Raw genomic sequence first — 18,535 nt, forward strand, 5'->3', positions numbered from 1 at the left:
GTGAGAGGGATCTACTGAAAGCTTTGATAATATCGTCAGAGGTATAACATTAATAGACGATCCATTGTTAATCAGCACATTGTCCATAGTGTAAGATTTACACTTGACAGTAACATATAAAGTCTTAACACTACCATGTCTTTCCGGAGGGATTTCATCATCATTGAAGGTGATGAAATTAAGGGCTGTAATATTCTCAACCATGTGATCAACCTTCTCAACAGAAATATTATGCTCGACATAAGCTTGATTGAGCACTTTCAACAAAGCATTCTTATGCGACTCAGAATTCAATATTAGTGATAGTAAAAAAATACAAGCTGACAGTTTATTTAGCTGGTCAACCACACTGTACTCACTGTGTTTGATGATCTTTAGAAACTCACAAGCTTTTTTTTTTTTGACACTAGTTTGTTAACTTGCACTTTTGAACTTACCATCGGTTGAGAATCTTGGCTTTCCCTTCTGTCTTCTTCTCTTATCTTGTCTTTTCCTTTTCTGGCCCTTTTTGACATTTCAGAAGTATAAATTCGACCACTTCAGGTCATTCCTCCTATTCTCGCTATGTTGGTCGTATTTTTCGCACTTGAATTATTCGAGGTCATATCAGGCCCTTGCATCACTACATCATAATCGTATCTCCATGGGACTACTTTATCAGTTTGATAAGAGAATAGACTAGAGACATAAATGGTTATTAGTGTCCTAGAAGAGGAGATGATTTTTTCAGCTAAGGACTTTAATTTTTCATTATAGTAAACAGTGAGGGGTTTGGGGATAAAAGACTTGCCAGGACGTTCATCACCATTCACACTATTTCCATCACATTCATCATAGAACTCAATGATGGCCTCATCCATTAAGCTCTATAATGTTCGCTTAAAGACTCACAACTTTAGATCGAATGTCTAATTATTTTTTCATGGTATTTACAAAAATGGTCAGGATTTTCATGACTTTCGTTATCCAAAAATAATGGTTGAATCCTGCCCATCTCATACAAACAGTCGTACATCCATTCAAAAAGGGTATTCACTTCATCCGTGCATCTTTTGATCTTCTCATATTTTTCCTTACCCACTATATTGATTTTTCCTTCGATGTGATTCGATAAAAGGTTTCCACTGACATTTAGCTTGAATTTGGTATCAAAAGATAAAAGCCCATCCTTTATCAAATCTTACACCTTGTGTTTAAGTGCTATGTAATTTTCAGTAGAGTGTCCTGTAACCCTATAATGATAATCGCACTTGACATTAGGGTCATACCAACTCGGGTAAGGTGGTTTTAATGATTTCGTATAAGTAAGAGTGACAAGGTGGCCTCTCATTAACTAGGGGTACAAATCGATGTAAGACATGAGAATTGGGTCAAAATGAGGTATTTCTCGATTGTTATTATTCTGTGAATTTCTTTGATTGTTGTTTGGATAGGTTGGTTAGGTAAATGGTCGAGCTGGAGGTGCAGAGGTGTAATTGGATGGTTAAGGGCTAAAGCTTAGTCTAGGTAGTGGTTGTTAGGGTATTCAATAATGATATAGTTGTTGAGAAATTTGGTTTGTGGCAGGGTAGTAAATGAGGTATGGATTATATGAGATAAAAAGATGGTGTGAGGGATTTCTGTGAGTGACAGCATGTGTCTCATGCTCTTTCTTTTGTAAAGTTACTGTTTTCTTTTCAGGCCCTTCAATTTTATCATTTTTGATAGCGTTCTTTGTTATCTCTCCTGAGATTACCATGTCAGAAAAGTTTTTCATGGCATTCCCTACCAATCTGTCATAATACAAGACTTTCAGCATGTTGATAAATAGTACAGTTATCTCTTTTTCAATCAATGATGGTTGGACTTGAACTGCTGTATCTCTCCACCGATGCATATATTCCTTGAAGGTTTCATTGATTTTTTTTTCATATTTTGTAATGACAGCCTATCTAGGGTTGTATCTAAGACATGTTTATACTGAGCAAGAAAAATTTTGGTCAAGTCTTTCCACGAGCGAATCTTGTATTGATCTAACTATACGTATCATTTTACTGTTGAACCAATCAAACTATCTTAGAAACAGTGTATTAATAATTTTTCATTATAAGTATGATCCATCATCTTTCTATAAAACATGGTAATATGAATAGAAAAACACTTTGTTCCATCGTATTTTTTAAAATCTGAGGTCTTGAATTTTGGTGGGATAACCAAGTTAGGCACTAGGCTGAGCTCATTGGCACCAATAACCCTATAAATGTCACTACCTTCAGTCGCTTTGAGCCTCTCTTCAAGTTGGTCATACTTGTTTAGAATTTCTGAATTTATAACAGATTCTGACATTTTTTTAGACTTTTCATATTCAATAGGGTCATCAAGATTTGGCATCATGATGGGATCAACTGGGATAGGTCCTGGGTTAACATTCAAGTAGGTCAATTGTTGACTTGCAGAATGATTGACATAGGGGTATGGCTGTGCACTTGGTGGCTGTATGTGTATACCTCGAGAGACTTGAACTTGAACCTGAGGTGGAGTGAATCTTGAAGGGTATAATGACTCTTCCATGTTGACTTCATCTCCTGTCCTTAACTTGCCTGCAACTCTTTTTCCTTTTATTGAACCAAGCAACAGTTGTCTTAATTTAGTCATTTGTGTTTTTGATTCTTTGTTGTATTTCTATCACTCTTTCTCATCTCTCCTCCTGTGCCCTTTCGATCCTTTCAAATCTGGCTGTATTCTCTTCTTTCATGGCTCGAGTCTGAGAATGAGTATTATATCTATGCGAAATTGATTGATTTTGATTTTTCGGCTTTGCTATCCTTGAACCTTAGTTTATTAATCATGAATTAGATCGCATGATATAATGTCGTTGATATTGTTGTTAGTATTTATAATTATGCATGCATGAAATGAATGAAATGCAAATTGAGGCATTGTCTTAGATCGATCAAAACAAAAATAAACTTTCATTAACCATGGGAGTCTTTATACATCATCTGATCATTTTTGCATTAAAGTCATAAAAATATTTGATTTGAGCATATTGCTCCTTAGTTTCATACAAAAAGTGCAATAATCTTTGACTGTGGCTTTGGATTGATACAATCTCTCGTTCCAGTGCTTCTACCTTTTCAACCATGTTACTTGCTTTTCAAACAGCCTTATAGATTTGAGCAGTCAGATGTTTAATGTATTGCTACCTCCCTAAACTTTTCGCTCTCCACATCTCTCTAGCATCCACCTCCATATTGCAAGTGCGAGTCCAATAATCCTCTTTTTTTTGTCACTCAATCAAAATCTTGTCTATATGACTCTGATTACTTGTCAATTGAAGCTCCAAGCTCATTAATTCATGCTCTAAGGCTTTTTTCTCACTTTGCAAATCGGAGTTCTTGTTTTGTTCCCTCCTTAGTTCAGCTTTTAGCTTCTCACTTTCTCTTGGTGCCTTGCTACCTTTTCATAAGCTCTTGAAAATTTTTTTTTCCATTCATGTTGTTCTTTGGTGAGTGTGGAGATCATTTCTTTATTCTCTCGAGCTCTGTTCTTCCAATATTCCATCATATCTCATAATTTTTCCACATTTTTCTTGGATCCCTTCAAAGGTTTACTATCCAACCTCAATTTTTTATTTTCTTGATGTAAATTTTACAGATCTTTTTGCAATACTTTTTGTTTTTTGGTCAATTTTTATACTGCATCATTTTTCATCATTAAATTATATCTCAATTGGTTAACCTGATCTATCATAGCCATCTTCTCTTTTTCTAACCTCTTTTTTCAATCTCAAACTCTCGTTGGGTGACCTCAAAAGTTGACAATACCGGTACTAAAATAGAAGCTGATAACTTTTTTGAAACATCCACTGATAGAGGCCTAATTTCGTTAACCCTTTTCATCCTCCAAGCAAGGTAACCTTCTGTAACATTATCTGTAAATCTAGCTGGACTCATTCGGTTGACTTGCTTTCATGTTGATGATTTTATAAATTTTTTTCACGTAATCGGGTATCCCATAATCGAACTCAAGTGAACTAAGTCCATGAGTCATAGGGATAAACTGTCGTGAGTCATATTGTTTTTGAACTATAAGAGGTGCATAACTCATTGCCCCTCATATTTCTAACAAAGGTACCTATGACTCATCTCTACAACTATACAAAATGGCCATCGTAAGCATCCATGGTGCCTTTTATGTTACATCCTTACTAGTGAGCTTCAGAAAGAATGCCAACCACTGACCTTTTGTCCAATTTTTTCTCCATTCTTTAGCAATAAACTAATTGATAGAACTGAAATGAACGGAGAATGGCCGAAATGATGTCTTTTTTTCCCCAAAAAATAACTTTTGAACCAGATAAAAAGTAATTAAGCACAGTCTATAAATCGTCATTCACCTTTTCTTCAATAAAAATTAAGTGACCTAATAGTCTCTGCCAAAATAGTTAGTGAATGATTTATTCATTTATCTAATTGCTCAAAAAAGTTAATCATTGATGCTTCTATATGTCCTAACACCTTAGAAAATATCATCAATCCATACACAGCCAAAACAAACACCTCCAATCCCTGATCAGTTTCAATATACTTCTTTATATACTCAAACAGAAAAGCTGATGAAATGGTCTCAACTTCATTCTTTTCCTTCTTATGTTTGTCTATCTCTTCAACCTCTACTTGTATGATCTTGGCTAACTTATTTCTATATCTGGTAGTCTTATGCTCCTTTCAATAGATCTTATCTTAATTGGTAGACTCTATCCGGAGTAAAAAAGAATATTCTTCGATCGTGAAGGTCAAGTCTTTTTAGTCGAATACAAAGCATCGATAAGATGGATCCCAAAATTATATTACGGCTCTCATCAGCTATTCATCAACCTTCACTGACATAAGCAGTGTCATATCCCTGTATTTTTTGAAAAAAGATTCCTTTCTCTCTGTTCTCCACTATTTCCAAATAGCTTCTAATTCTGATATATTATTCTGGCTGAGATCCATATGTACTGACTGTGGTAGCATCGATATGTGATCATCTACTAAGTAATCTCTTTTCTTTCTCTTAAATGTTTTTTGAATGACTCTTGATCTCTAAGTAGCTCTTACATATGGATGACATCTTTTAAATTTTTTGAAAGTTTTTTTTACTGAAGATTGATCCAAAATAATACCCTCTAAAAATATGGTACCTATATGATGCATGCAACGAAATTGAAGATAATAAAAGAATTAAACAAATCAATAATGTTAATAAAAGAAACAAATAAAAATGAGTAAATGAATGAACAAGTATAACATGCGTCATAACAGAATATACATAGTGTCCTAATTTAGGTAATTTTCTCGTAAAAGGGACAGTATGGCTCTATCCTAAAGTTGGACCTTATAGTTCATTATATGTCGGGTTAAGATTTACATGTCTAAAGGTTCTCAAACTATTCTTCACATCATCGTTTGTTATAGACTAGTAAGGCTCCCCGATCCTCACCCATTACAGGCTACTAACGAAAAGGGTTTAACATGAGTGAAAGTGTTTCGCTAGCAAATGCGAAGGTTATCACCTCACGAGAGCGTAGCTACTTTACTTCCTCCTAAAAGGGATAACGCCCAGGTCTAGAGCTCATGTATGAATATGCAAAGTGTGTGCAAAATAATGTATTAATCAAAATACCAAAACACAAAATTAAAATAAAATAACAACTAACATACAATTTATCTTATTCATAAACGCATATTTTTTTGAAAAATCAAAATAAAGGAGATTAAATGAAATGTCAAATAAAACTAATTAAATCCAACAATTCTTAATATCGCGTAATTAAAAGTTTTGGTTTGACTCTCAAATTAAAGTCCCCAGTGGAGTCGTCAAGCTGTTGTAATGATTTTGAGACCGCTAGACATAAATGGGTTTTAAAATCAAAATAAATAAGGGAAGTCGCCACCAATCTTTGTTAGAGTGTGATTGGTCATCCAAAAATTTATCTTTTTAATAAAACTGTAAAAGTGGGTTTAAAGTTTATCAAAAAGATGAATTTTGGTCTACAAAAATCAGATTGGGTTCGAGAGTCGATTACGTGTAGGAAAGGGTTAGCACCCCCACAACGCCTATAAATTGGTACCATATAATTATACGCTATTTTCGGTGTTGGATAAAAATGGTTTTGACTTGAAATTTAATACTAATTCCCTTCATTTGAAAAAATAAAATTTTGCTAAAGCTCTTTATTTAGGAATATCGAGAAAATCTTGAAGTTAAAGAATTATTTTAAAATTCTTCAACATCTAGGCAGAATTTAAAATAACTCTTTTCGCTTAAGATTTAACACGATAATCCTTAAAATGAAATAACAATCTTTATAGAAGATAATTGTTAGTGACTCTGTAACATCTAGGCAGAGTACCAAAAATTATTTTCTTCGAAATGTTATTTTTATTTTATTTTATAATATCACAAAAAATTTTTTAAAAATGTATTATTTCTTTTTTATTATAAAATATTTTATCATCAAACAGTAAATTAAAGAGAGAATAATACTAATAATTATTGATGATAACACGCTAACGTATGTATGCTAATTGATGTCATGCAAAATGAAATGTACTTTAAAAGTTGGGTTCTTAAGTATAATGAGACTACTCTGACTTTTCAACATTTAAGCAGAGTTTAGGTGCGACTGTTTATATTTAAGATCTCAATTTATTATTATACTTTTTATTTATTAATCTTATTATTAATGTAAATTAAGAACTCCTGTAAAAAATTTAATGAAATGGAGTTTTCTAAATACCCCATCATTTAGGTAGCATTCGGGAACAAATCATTTCATGTGAGATTTTCGCACGTATCCTTAAGGTTTTGAAATAGATTTAGGGTAAGATTTAAGGTTTAAGTTTGGTTTAATTAAAACGCGAACCTCTTTAAAAATCTCCAAATCTAGGCAGACTTTCAGAGCAAGTTTAATTTCTATAATTTTTTAAAATTAATCAAAAATTTTTTATATATTTTATTTTTTGAAAATTTATTAATAATAATTCTCCAACATCTCGACGAAATTATTTTTTAGGAATATGTTTTATTCCTTCCAACATCTAGGTAAGGAAATAATCAAAAGTATTATTATTATTCCTTTTTAAGCATTTTTAATATATATTTTTAATTATTATCTTACTTTTATTATTATTTATTATTATTAAAAATAATTAGATATTTATCATAATAAATTTAAACATTTTTATCATGCATAAATATAAAAACTTAAAATAACAAAAATAATAATATATAAAAAAATTAGAAAATTCAAAAAAAATTTTTTTTACCTGAATCGGACCGGTCAATGGTTCGATCAACGACGGTTCGATTGGATCAAAAAAGGTTTGGTTAGGCGTGCGGTTCGGTTGAAGAACGGTTCAGACCGATTCGATTGGTTTACTGGCGGTTTGTTTGAATCGACTGGAGGTTGGCTGAAGCCGGTCGACGGATTGGTTTACGCGAATCTCTGGTCGGGTTCGATCCACGCGCGGATCCTTTTATGCTTGAAGTGGCGTCATTTTGGTCCTATGCTCAAAACGACGTCGTTTTGCTTCTATGTTTTCTATAAAAGTCAGTTTTTTTCAGTTATTTCACCATTTTCACTAAAACAATTTTCAGAGCTTTCGGTTCTCTCTATCCTCCGTCAGAATCCAGCGTCGTGCGTTACGTCTGCTACATGTGGGTCGCCGTCGGTGACCAAAAATTTTGAAATCCTCTTGAAAGCTCTTTTCGAAGTGATCTTTTCAGATCCGGTCTCCTCTTCGCCGGAAATAACCCCGATCGATGTAGATCGGGGTTCAAATTTTTCTATTCTTTTAAAAAAAAAAAACTCAAACTAATAACCTTTCTTTTTTTGTTACAGGTATCTCCTTGGCGTTGGGTTCACTGTGGTTTCTGTTTTTATGGTTTTTTTGTGTTGATTTTCGTAGATTTGTTTTTTTTTTTTGTTTGGGTATTTGGGGGGTTGTTTAGATTTTTTTTTATCTGAGAGGTTATTGGTAGGGCTGCGTGTTTTTTGGTGATCTGGTGAGGGGATATCCGAACATTTTAGGGAAGGGAGATCAAGTATTTTATAAGGTTAGAAATGGTGGTTACATGTGCTGATGGAGTGAAGGAACTGGACGAGAGGTGGTATGATGGCTGAGGTAGCTTGGCAGGGCGTGGGTGGCCAGTGGTACCGTGCACGGCACCCGTTAGTACCAACCCTTTCCATTTTATTTTTTCTATTTAGATTTTTCGTTTATCTTTTTTTTTCTTTTTATTTAAAAGTTTAATTTTTTTGGATTATAAAAAATGTAGACCTGGATAAAATCTGGTGTTTACACCTATAGGCCCCACCCAATCATCCCTGATCGGAATTCTCTGCTGTCCTCAATAACCTCTCAACAACCGACTACTTCAATTCCCTCTATGCTTCAAAAGAGTTTGCGACGGTTGCTTCGGAGTTCCCGGAGGAGTTTTCAGGCCTTCTTAATGCGTGCTTGATGTTCGCACGTGATAGAACAGACCTTTTAAGTTAACAAAAAAAAAGAAATTTTGCTTAAATTATAACGTTTTCTTCGATGTTTTGAGTTTTGTATGTTGGTTTATTCTGTTTGTTTTTTTGTTTGGGTATTTTGGGGGTTGTTTGGATTTTTTTTTCGTCTGAGAAGTTGTTGGTAGGGGTGCGTATTTTTTGGTGTTCTGGTGAGGGGATATCCGAACATTTTAAAGAAGGGAGATCAAGTATTTTATAAGGTTAGAAACGGTGATTACATGTGCTGATGGAGTGAAGGAACTGGATGAGAGGTGGTATGATGGTTGGGGTAGCTTGGCAGGGCGTGGGTGACCAGAGGTACCATGCACAGCACCCGCTGGTACCAACCCTTTCCATTTTGTTTCTTCTATTTAGATTTTTCGTTTATCTTTCTTTTTTTCTTTTTATTTAAAATTTTAATTTTTTTGGATTATAAAAAATGTAGACTTGGATAAAATCCGGTGTTTACACCTATAGGCCTCACCCAATCATCCCTGATCGAAATTCTCTGCTATCCTCAATAACCTCTCAACAATCGGCTACTTCAATTCCCCCCATGCTTCAAAAGAGTTCGCGACGGTTGCTTCGGAGTTCCCGGAAGAGTTTTCAGGCCTTCTTAATGCGTGCTTGATGTTCGCACGTGACAGAACAGACCTTTTAAGTTAACAAAAAAAAGAAATTTTGCTTAATTATAATGTTTTCTTCGATGTTTTGAGTTTTGTATGTTGGTTTATTCTATTTGTTTTTTTGTTTGGGTATTTGAGGGGTTGTTTGGATTTTTTTTTGTCTGAAAAGTTGTTGGTAGGAGTGTGTGTTTTTTGGTGTTCTGATGAGGGGATATTCAAACATTTTAGAGAAGGGAGATCAAGTATTTTATAAGGTTAGAAATGGTGGTTACATGTACTGATGGAGTGAAGAAACTGGACGAGAGGTGGTATGATGACTGAGGTAGCTTGACAGAGCGTAGGTGACCAGCGATATCATGTACGGCACCTACTGGTACCAACCCTTTCCATTTTGTTTCTTCTATTTAGATTTTTCGTTTATCTTTTTATATTTTTTTTATTTAAAATTTTAATTTTTTTAGATTTTAAAAAATGTAGAACTTGGATAAAATCCGGTGTTTACACCTATAGGGCCCACCCAATCATCCCCGGCGGGAATTCTCTGCTGTCCTCAATAACCTCTCAACAACCGGCTACTTCAATTCCCCCCATGCTTCAAAAGAGTTCACGACGGCTGCTTCGGAGTTCCCGGAGGAGTTTTCAGGCCTTCTTAATGCGTGCTTGATGTTCGCACGTGACAGAACAGACCTTTTAAGTTAACAAAAAAAAGAAATTTTGCTTAAATTATAACGTTTTCTTCGATGTTTTGAGTTTTGTATGTTGGTTTATTTTGTTTGTTTTTTTGTTTGGGTATTTGAGAGGTTGTTTGAATTTTTTTTTGTCTGAGAAGTTGTTGGTAGGAGTGTGTTTTTTGGTGAGGGATATTCGAACATTTTAGAGAAGAGAGATTAAGTATTTTATAAGGTTAGAAACGGTGGTTACATGTGCTGATAGAGTGAAAAAACTGGACGAGAGGTGGTATGATGACTGGGGTAGCTTGACAGGGAGTGGGTGATCAGCGGTACCGTGCACGGCACCTACTGGTACCAACCCTTTCCATTTTGTTTCTTCTATTTAGATTTTTCGTTTATCTTTTTATTTTCTTTTTATTTAAAATTTTAATTTTTTTATTATAAAAAATATAGACTTGGATAAAATCCGGTGTTTACACCTATAGGGCCCACCCAATCATCCCCGGCCGGAATTCTCTGCTGTCCTCAATAACCTCTCAACAACCGGCTACTTCAATTCCCCCCATGCTTCAAAAGAGTTCGCGACGGCTGCTTCGGAGTTCCCGGAGGAGTTTTCAGGCCTTCTTAATGCGTGCTTGATGTTCGCACGTGACAGAACAGACCTTTTAAGTTAACAAAAAAAAGAAATTTTGCTTAAATTATAACGTTTTCTTCGATGTTTTGAGTTTTGTATGTTGGTTTATTTATGGTCAGATTGCTTCCGAGGAAGGAGATTGAGGTGGTGGCGCGAAATGGGAAGCCGTTTTGTTCGACGATGGGGAGGAGTCAGCGAGGAGGTTGAGGGTGTTTCTAGGTAGTGGTGAAAACAATGTAAGTGTTGGGCATTTTGTTTAACTGAATTGTGTTGAAATCATTTGCTGTTTCATTTGTTCCAAGATTTGCTAGGAGTAAGATTTAACTGTCAATAATGCTGTAAGTTTGCTTTTCTTTTTTTTTTTGTTAAATTCATTGAATGTTGTAGCTGAAGTTAAATTGTATGCTTTTGTTTTAGGATGGAAAAACCAGTAAGAGAATAGATATTTTTGTGCTAGAAAGATGGTTTTAATCAGCTAATCATTTGTTCTATTTTGTAAGTGAAAGAGTTCCTGAAGGCTGATTCTTTCTAGACCTCCTGGAAATGTTCATATGTATGAATCCTGCGCGGTTGTATATGTTCATATTGAGATTAAAAAAAAAGCAAAGTGAGAGTTCTTTACATCTTTGATGTCTGTTGAAGTTAGAGTTGTGAAACTAGTATATGCTATGTTTCTAAGTGTTTTTCAGTTTTTAGGTTGCGGATGTTAATCAAGCAGACCTGGTTGATTTGATGAGGTTTTTATTGAGTTATGCAAGCAATGTTAGTGCTTCATCAGAGAGAAGCAATCTTTACAACAGAGAGCTTGTGGAGTCATCTGTCCGACATTTGCTGGGCGAGTTGGCCAAACTGAGTGACAGTCCTCTGGTTCCAAACTATTCTGGATATGAGCAAACTCAACTTCCTGATAGATATGGACAAACGCCAAGGTCTTTTGGGCAGAATGTTGAAATGAAAAAAGGAGACTGGATTTGCCCTAGGTAGAATCATTCATTTTTTTCTCATCTTCATAATTTGCCTTGGGCTATTTCCCCTTTTCTCATCTCAGTTCATCATATTTTCTGGTGGTATACTTGAATAAGGTGGCATATGTTGAAATTTCATTCCATTTTATCATTACAACCTGCAGCATAATTTCTGATTAATAGCATTTTATTCTATGTGCAGGTGTAATTTTATGAACTTTGCAAGAAATGTGAAATGCCTTGAGTGTGAGGAAGCATGGGCCAAGAGGCAATTGACTGGTGGAGAGTGGGAGTGTCCCCAGTGAGCATTGCTTTTTTTACTTCTTTTTGTTTTGGAAATTAAATTGGTGAATTTTGATTTTTTAACTCCTTTTCTACCGATGTGATTTCTTTAATTATGAGAGGAATACAGTATGCTTAAGGTGTGATTGCAAGCGTCCTGGAGAGATCTTGCTGGGTAATACCTACTCCAAACTAGGTTTGACAAACAGCAATGGGATTTCTTCAAAGAAGGCTGATCTCGATAGGAGGTTATCTGCCAATGAAGAGAAGGCACAACAATGGTTTAGTAAGATTTCTCAGCTTGACAGTACTTCGGATATGAGCAGTGCCATAACAGATGAAGATTTTCCTGAAATCATGCCTTTGAGTAGAGGTGTTAAAAGATTTGTTTTAAGTACAAGAAAAGCACCTTTGGAGAGGAGGTTGGCCAATGCTCAGTATCAAAGAAACATGGATAATGATGGCATTCCTGAGTGTAACAATTCTCAGACTGGGAAAGTAAATAAGATACCAGATGCAAAAATTAGCCAGAGTTTGGATGAGGTCCTTGGTCGTTCATCTACCACTTCTGGATCTAATGATTATAGTATCAATAGTGGAGCGGAAAATCCTGTGTCTACTTCTACTTCTATGGAGGATGGTCATCCTAGAGGAACCAATTCCAATTATGTTCCATTTGTGCCATTACCAGCTGATATGTTTGCCAAGAAACCTGAAAATCCAAAGATTCAAGAGAGTCAGAAGGCTGTATCAAATGACCACTACTCTGTTGTTTCAAATGCAGATGGACAAACGAGTGCTGTTTCAAGGAATGAGGAGTTGAACAAGTCTCTAAAAAGTCAGCAACACTCTGAGAAGCTATGAATGAGAAGGAGATATGTGATAAAGAGCTAGAACACACTGAAAAATCTGACAGATGGTTTAAGAAGGTTGCAGAGCTCCATCATGTTACAGATATTGCCAATGCAATTCCTGATGAGGACTTTCATGAGATCATGCCTTTGCGCAAAGGAAAGAATAAATTTGTAGTCAGCAGGAAGAAAGACCGTTCTTTGACTTCTCCTATTTACAAGAGGCGTGCAGCGATAGAGCAAGCTGGCAATACCAATTATGTTCCCTTAGTCCCCTTCCCACCTGACTACTTTGCTAAAAAGGATAAGCAGCAGCCTGGGGGAACAGATTCTAGTGCAAAAGCAACTTTTGAAACTTCAACCTCTGTGACACCAGAGAAGCATTCAGAGAAGTTATCTGAGGCCTCTGTTACAGAAAATATGCAACCTATGCAAAATCAACAGACACAGAGCGGGAGCTCAAAACCTTCTGGAGAGAACTCAAATGAGATAAGGAGAGATGCTTCTTATTTGGCACAGACTAGTGGATATTCAAACCAGAATTCTATCAATCCCCAAAGGAGGAATGATGATAATTTGATTAGTGGATACTCTAGGAATGAGAGTCAGAAAGAGGTGACATATTCCACAGGAAGTTCACATCAACCTTCTGGGGATCAGAATGATAGGAGCACTTGGACTGGAAAGAGTTTGGAAGGTTCAGCGGTGAAGGAACCAGATCCATTGGACATGTCGGAGGAGGCCAAAGCAGAGAGGTGGTTTCGACGTGCTGCCCAGATAAAGGACATTTCGGAGCTCAGTCAGATTCCCGATGAAGATTTCCCTTCGATAATGCCAATGAGGAAAGGGGTGAATAGGTTTGTGGTAAGCAAGCGGAAAACACCATTGGAGAGGAGATTGACATCTCAACAGTATCGTAGAAATCTCCCAGTTGTGAACTCGGATCCAGGGAAAAAGGAAAGTGACAGTAGTAGCTAAGGTAACAAAAAATAATTTCTTATTATTATGATGTATCTTTTGAAACATCCAACAGTGAAGTTCATTGCTATTTTTTTCCTCATCATTTTATTAGAGAAGAAGAAACCTTCACCAGAAAGTGTAGTACCATTTTACATACTTGAAACTCCTACATCAGCTTGCAGCTTACTTTGTAAAAAATCTATTTATTTGGAGTTTAACGTTTTTGCTTCGATTATTTGGAGTTTTTTAGTATTTATGGGAGGAAGAATTCGAATATAAACTTTTGAACAGAAAATATAAATATATCACTAAACAAATGCTAGGTGCATGTCATCTCATTAGTTTTTTTTTAGATGCTTCACTATCTCTCATTGTTCTATTGATACACAAGAAGACAAGGGCCAAATAATAATAACAATAATAATAATAAAAAACACATATTGGAATTTTTTGGGATCCTCTAAACAAAAGATCTGAATAGTTTCCTTTTAAAATAGTTTTTGTTTTCCATACCTTTAATTATTATTATTTTTAAATAGTAAGATTTGCCAATAATTATTTAGATAATTTTTTTATGTGTTCTAAAAGATCTGCACACATTATTAATGGATTTCTTAATCCTTTCTCAAAAGAAAAATGCAAAAGATTTCCATTTCCTAGTTTTGTAATTGCATTATGGTTTTTTCTTACCTTCAACGTGCATTTTTAAAATACTCAAGACTAATTAGAACTTGTATTAAATTTATCAATAATTATATGATTTGTTGATAAAATATTAAAATTTTAATTTTAATAATCAAAATTAAATCTCTAGTAATCTTAAGTAAAAATACTTGTATCGATTTCATAGAAGAATTAATCAAGGGATATCATTTACAACTCACATGTAATTTTTTTTTCTTTTAATGTGCAAGCCATTATTGTTAAATTTTTTTTGTTTTTCTTTAGCATACATCATAAAATTCCCTTATGGGATATTTAATTTGGTCACAGTCTTCCATCTTTGCCACATTGCCAATTTACTATTATATAAACATGGATATAAAATTCCGTCATCACCACCTAAAGTCTCAAGTCTTAATGTTTTGATTTGCATTTCTCAAACACCACATATATGCTTTCCATGTCTAATTCAACTTTCCCGAGAAAATGGACAACAGAATTCACCAAAACCCTCCTGTCAGCTCCAAATTTCATTGTGTTTTCATATCTTGATTTTCTGGATTCTGTTTTTTGTGTCATATACAAATATCTTGACGTGTTCTTTGAAGGGAAGGCCTCTCCATGTTACTGCACGACCACGAAGATCAGTGAGAATGGGAGCAATGGGAAAATGGGAGGCAATGAGGAAATTGGGATGTCAGAGACTTTGCATGGGAGGAAAAAGAAACTGAAGGAATTAATTGTTTTGATTCAATTTGTGGAGAAATTGTTGAACAAAAAGAAGTGTGTTGAAGGTGATTATCGTTTCAGGAACCAGAAAAAGGCTGCTGTCCATAGGTTGGGGAATAGGTGGTCTGATTGTGGGTGTGATTCTTGCATCTCTTGGATGAAGACCGATGATCCCAAGCTTCACGTTGTAGTGAAGGAGGCCTCTTCACAAGGTACGTGATTGATCATGAGGATGCACTTTTGTCTTTTTTAATTTTAAACGAAAATTTGAAGTCAACTCTTTGAGCAACGGTACATGTATTATTATTGAATTGAAAGAAAATATTTACATGAAATTTTTTTTATAAAAATTTCGTCAAATTAGCTATTAATAATAATTAAGTTAAAATTAAAATTGAAAATTTCAATTGATAGATTGAAAGATTTTATTATATATATCAAACATATAAAATTTAAAAAATTTTTGATAGAATTTTTCTCTTAAATAAATATTGATTAAATTTAAATTATAAACGATATTTTTAATAATTTTTTTTTATATATTATAAAATTTCTTATTAAATTTTATCAACCATCCATTTAAATTTTTATTAAAGTTTTTATTAAAAAATATTAATAAAAACTTTTACGAATTTTATTTAAATAATTTTGTCTAATTTTTTTACCTGAATTGGATACATAATCGACTTATTTGATTTGAAAAACATCACTCAATAAGAATCAATCGAAAACCAAATCAATCTTGCGATTGATTGGTTTAAAATTAATTTTTAATCAATTGTTTATTTTTTAAAATTAATTTTTAATCAAATATTTATTTACATGGGGGTAATGATCGAAGCATTTGAATCTGATGTATTACGCTGCATTTCTTTTATTAAAGTCAAATATTCCTTGAGAAAATAAACTTTATCACATACTTTCATCATGATCATGACCAATAAAATGTTTATTTTAACAACCAAAATTTATATTTAAATACAAAATTATATACTTTAATTCAACCAGTAGTTGTACTGATGAAATCAAGAATCTAAAATGGGTAGTTATTCCCATAAATTTGTTATTTAATACTTTCATTTTATTTGTGAATAATCCTACTATCTAGACAGGCCAACAGCCAACATTTATAATTTTTAGTTAAATAAGCTATCTTATACTAAATTTTAGCTTAATACTTAAATATATCTTATACTACAAATGTTAGTTCTATGCTATTTTAATTGAATTTTTTTTTATTAATTTTAAAAATTTATGATTATAATTATAGATAAATAAAAAATTATAAATTTATTTACATGTAATAAAAAGATCAACGACGCATAATTTCAATTTTTTTTTTTAACTGAAGTTTAGTTTTTAACTGCCATTACAGAGGATTCAAAGGGAAATCCAAATCCAAGTGAAAACGTGATATTCATACATGGGATTCTCAGTTCTTCCTCATTTTGGACAAAAACGCTTTTCCCACAGCTATCTGAATCGAAGAAGAGCAATGGCTACAACATGTTTGCGTTTGATCTATTGGGATGTGGTAAAAGTCCAAAGCCAAGGGACAATTTATACACTTTGAACGACCATGTGGAATGGATTGAGAAATCTGTAATCTCTCGATTTCAATTAAATTCTTTTCACTTGGTTGCTCACTCCATGGGCTGCATCATTGCTTTAGCCTTGGCTGCAAAGCACTCTAAATCCGTCAAATCCGTCACCCTCGTTGCCCCTGTAAGTATATATAAAATTTTAAATGTAAAATAAAACTCTTGAATTCGAATTAAATAATTATCTAAACAATTAATTTTATTATAATTAATTAAATTTTTAAATATTTATTTTCATTCGATTAAATTTTTGATTGGACGAATATGAGTGTTCAAGATTAATCAATTTACATCTAATAAAATCTCAATGGAGAAACAATATATATTTTAGTTCTCAATTAATTACAATAAAAAGATAGAAATTTGAATGATTATTTAATTTTAATTTGAAGTTTTCTTATACATAAGTCAAATTTATAAGATTTTATTTTATGAAACAATCTGACAATTTAGCATATTCAATTTAAAATGACAAAGTTTTAATATGGAAAATCAACTGGTTAAAAGCTAACCAAAATTTATTTACTTTGGATTAATGTTTCTTCAGCCTTACTTTCCTTCAAAGGATGGAGTAGAATTCACGGTGATCAATAGCCTTACGCCCAAGAAATTGTGGCCGCCGGAAGCGTTTCTTTCATCGGTCATGACATGGTATGAGCACTTGGGTCGATGTGTTTGTTTATTAATGTGCCGAAACCATACGACATGGGAGAGGCTTATTAAGCGACTCACAGGAGTAAGGTAATAAGCCAAAATTATTAGTATAACTTTTTTGGTAATACACCCACTTGTGAACATACATATAAATAATATATATATATATATATATATTATAAGAAATTTTTTATAATTTTTGAAATTAAAATTTAATATTTTATAATTAAAAATGTTGTAATTCGATAGAAAAAAATATCGTAAGTATTAGAATTTAAATTACATATTTGTTAGATATTATTTTTAAAAAGTAATTACATGAATCATCTTAACTATCAATATGGTTAATACAACCCATTTAATAAATTTAAAGAAATTATTATTTAAAATGATAACATTAAAATTACCCTTAAAAAATTGATTTAATTATTAATATATAAATTAAAATCTTTAACGAATTCGAAACTTATTATTTAATTCATGCAATTATTTTTAAAAAATAACATCTAATAAATTTAGTATTTAAATCCCAATGTAAATAATCCTTTTCCCTTATTTCCAGTCTCATTCATATAAAAATAAAAATTAAACTCATTAATTATTCGGTGAGAGATAGCCTTTTACACCGGTATGTTGTCTTTGCTGGGTTTTAGGGATCTGAATTTCATGTTTTTGGACTTGACCAAGCACACCCATCATTCAGGCTGGCATACCACACATAATGTGCTATACAGGGGAGTAAAACAGATGGATAGAAACCTGGAAATTTTGATGAAATCAAAGAAAAAAGTGCACGTATTTATGGGAACCAGGGACAGATCTGTTCCACCAGATTGTGGGGACAAGATGAAGAAGAAATTCCCTGATGTGGAGGTCAACAACATCCCAAATGCTGGCCACCGCTCTGTCATCTTTAGAAGAGAGAAAGATTTTGCTCATGATTTGTTGCAGATTTGGGAAAATGCTGCAGCTGATCATCATGATTTGCATGAAGTTTGAAATTCGTGGGTAAAAATATTGATTTTCCAGGACTGTAACTGTGATTTTATTCAAGCCTCAAGGGCCCTTATATTCACAGAAATAAAAGATGAATATGTATATGTTTGATCGGTTATATCATATATAAGTATAAATATATATCGAATTTGATGAAAATATTCATCCAAAAAAAAAAAAGAAATTGATGAAAAATATACTTCATTTAAATTCCAATATCACCCATTTGAAAACTAATATTTTTGGAATAACTTTAGTGTAAAATATTGAAACAAATATTGTGAATTTTCAAAGTAATTTTATGTTCAAGAATAAATATTTGTAATCAAAAAGTTAGACTTCATTTTAAATCAACTTAAAAGATTAAGTATTTTTTTAA

General features: G+C 33.2%; 1 protein-coding gene and 1 pseudogene across 3 annotated transcripts; both read left to right on the forward strand.

Annotated features, from left to right (window-relative positions):
* The first annotated feature begins 10,254 nt into the window (after window positions 1-10,254).
* On the forward strand, window positions 10,255-13,748 carry LOC111294420 (zinc finger protein VAR3, chloroplastic-like; annotated as a pseudogene). The gene is made up of 4 exons (XR_016327388.1): window positions 10,255-10,691; window positions 11,152-11,435; window positions 11,623-11,721; window positions 11,825-13,748. The product of XR_016327388.1 is annotated as a zinc finger protein VAR3, chloroplastic-like (transcript).
* On the forward strand, window positions 13,393-18,274 carry LOC111294681 (putative lysophospholipase BODYGUARD 4). Of its 2 annotated transcripts, none has more exons than XM_022888084.2 (5): window positions 13,393-13,532; window positions 14,785-15,117; window positions 16,281-16,630; window positions 17,054-17,247; window positions 17,814-18,274. In XM_022888084.2, the coding sequence occupies exons 2-5, from the start codon at window positions 14,847-14,849 to the stop codon at window positions 18,157-18,159; spliced, it is 1,161 nt and encodes a 386-aa protein (XP_022743819.2). In that variant the 5' UTR covers window positions 13,393-13,532; window positions 14,785-14,846; the 3' UTR covers window positions 18,160-18,274. The 2 variants fall into 2 exon arrangements, with proteins under 2 accessions (XP_022743819.2, XP_089599304.1); XM_089743178.1 differs by having other exon boundaries at window positions 13,394-13,532; window positions 14,790-15,117.
* Window positions 18,275-18,535: the final 261 nt, after the last annotated feature.

Source organism: Durio zibethinus, chromosome 14 (genome assembly GCF_047325235.1).
Source record: "Durio zibethinus cultivar Kanyao isolate XHJ-2024 chromosome 14, ASM4732523v1, whole genome shotgun sequence".
In the NCBI taxonomy this organism is placed as follows: Eukaryota; Viridiplantae; Streptophyta; class Magnoliopsida; order Malvales; family Malvaceae; genus Durio; species Durio zibethinus.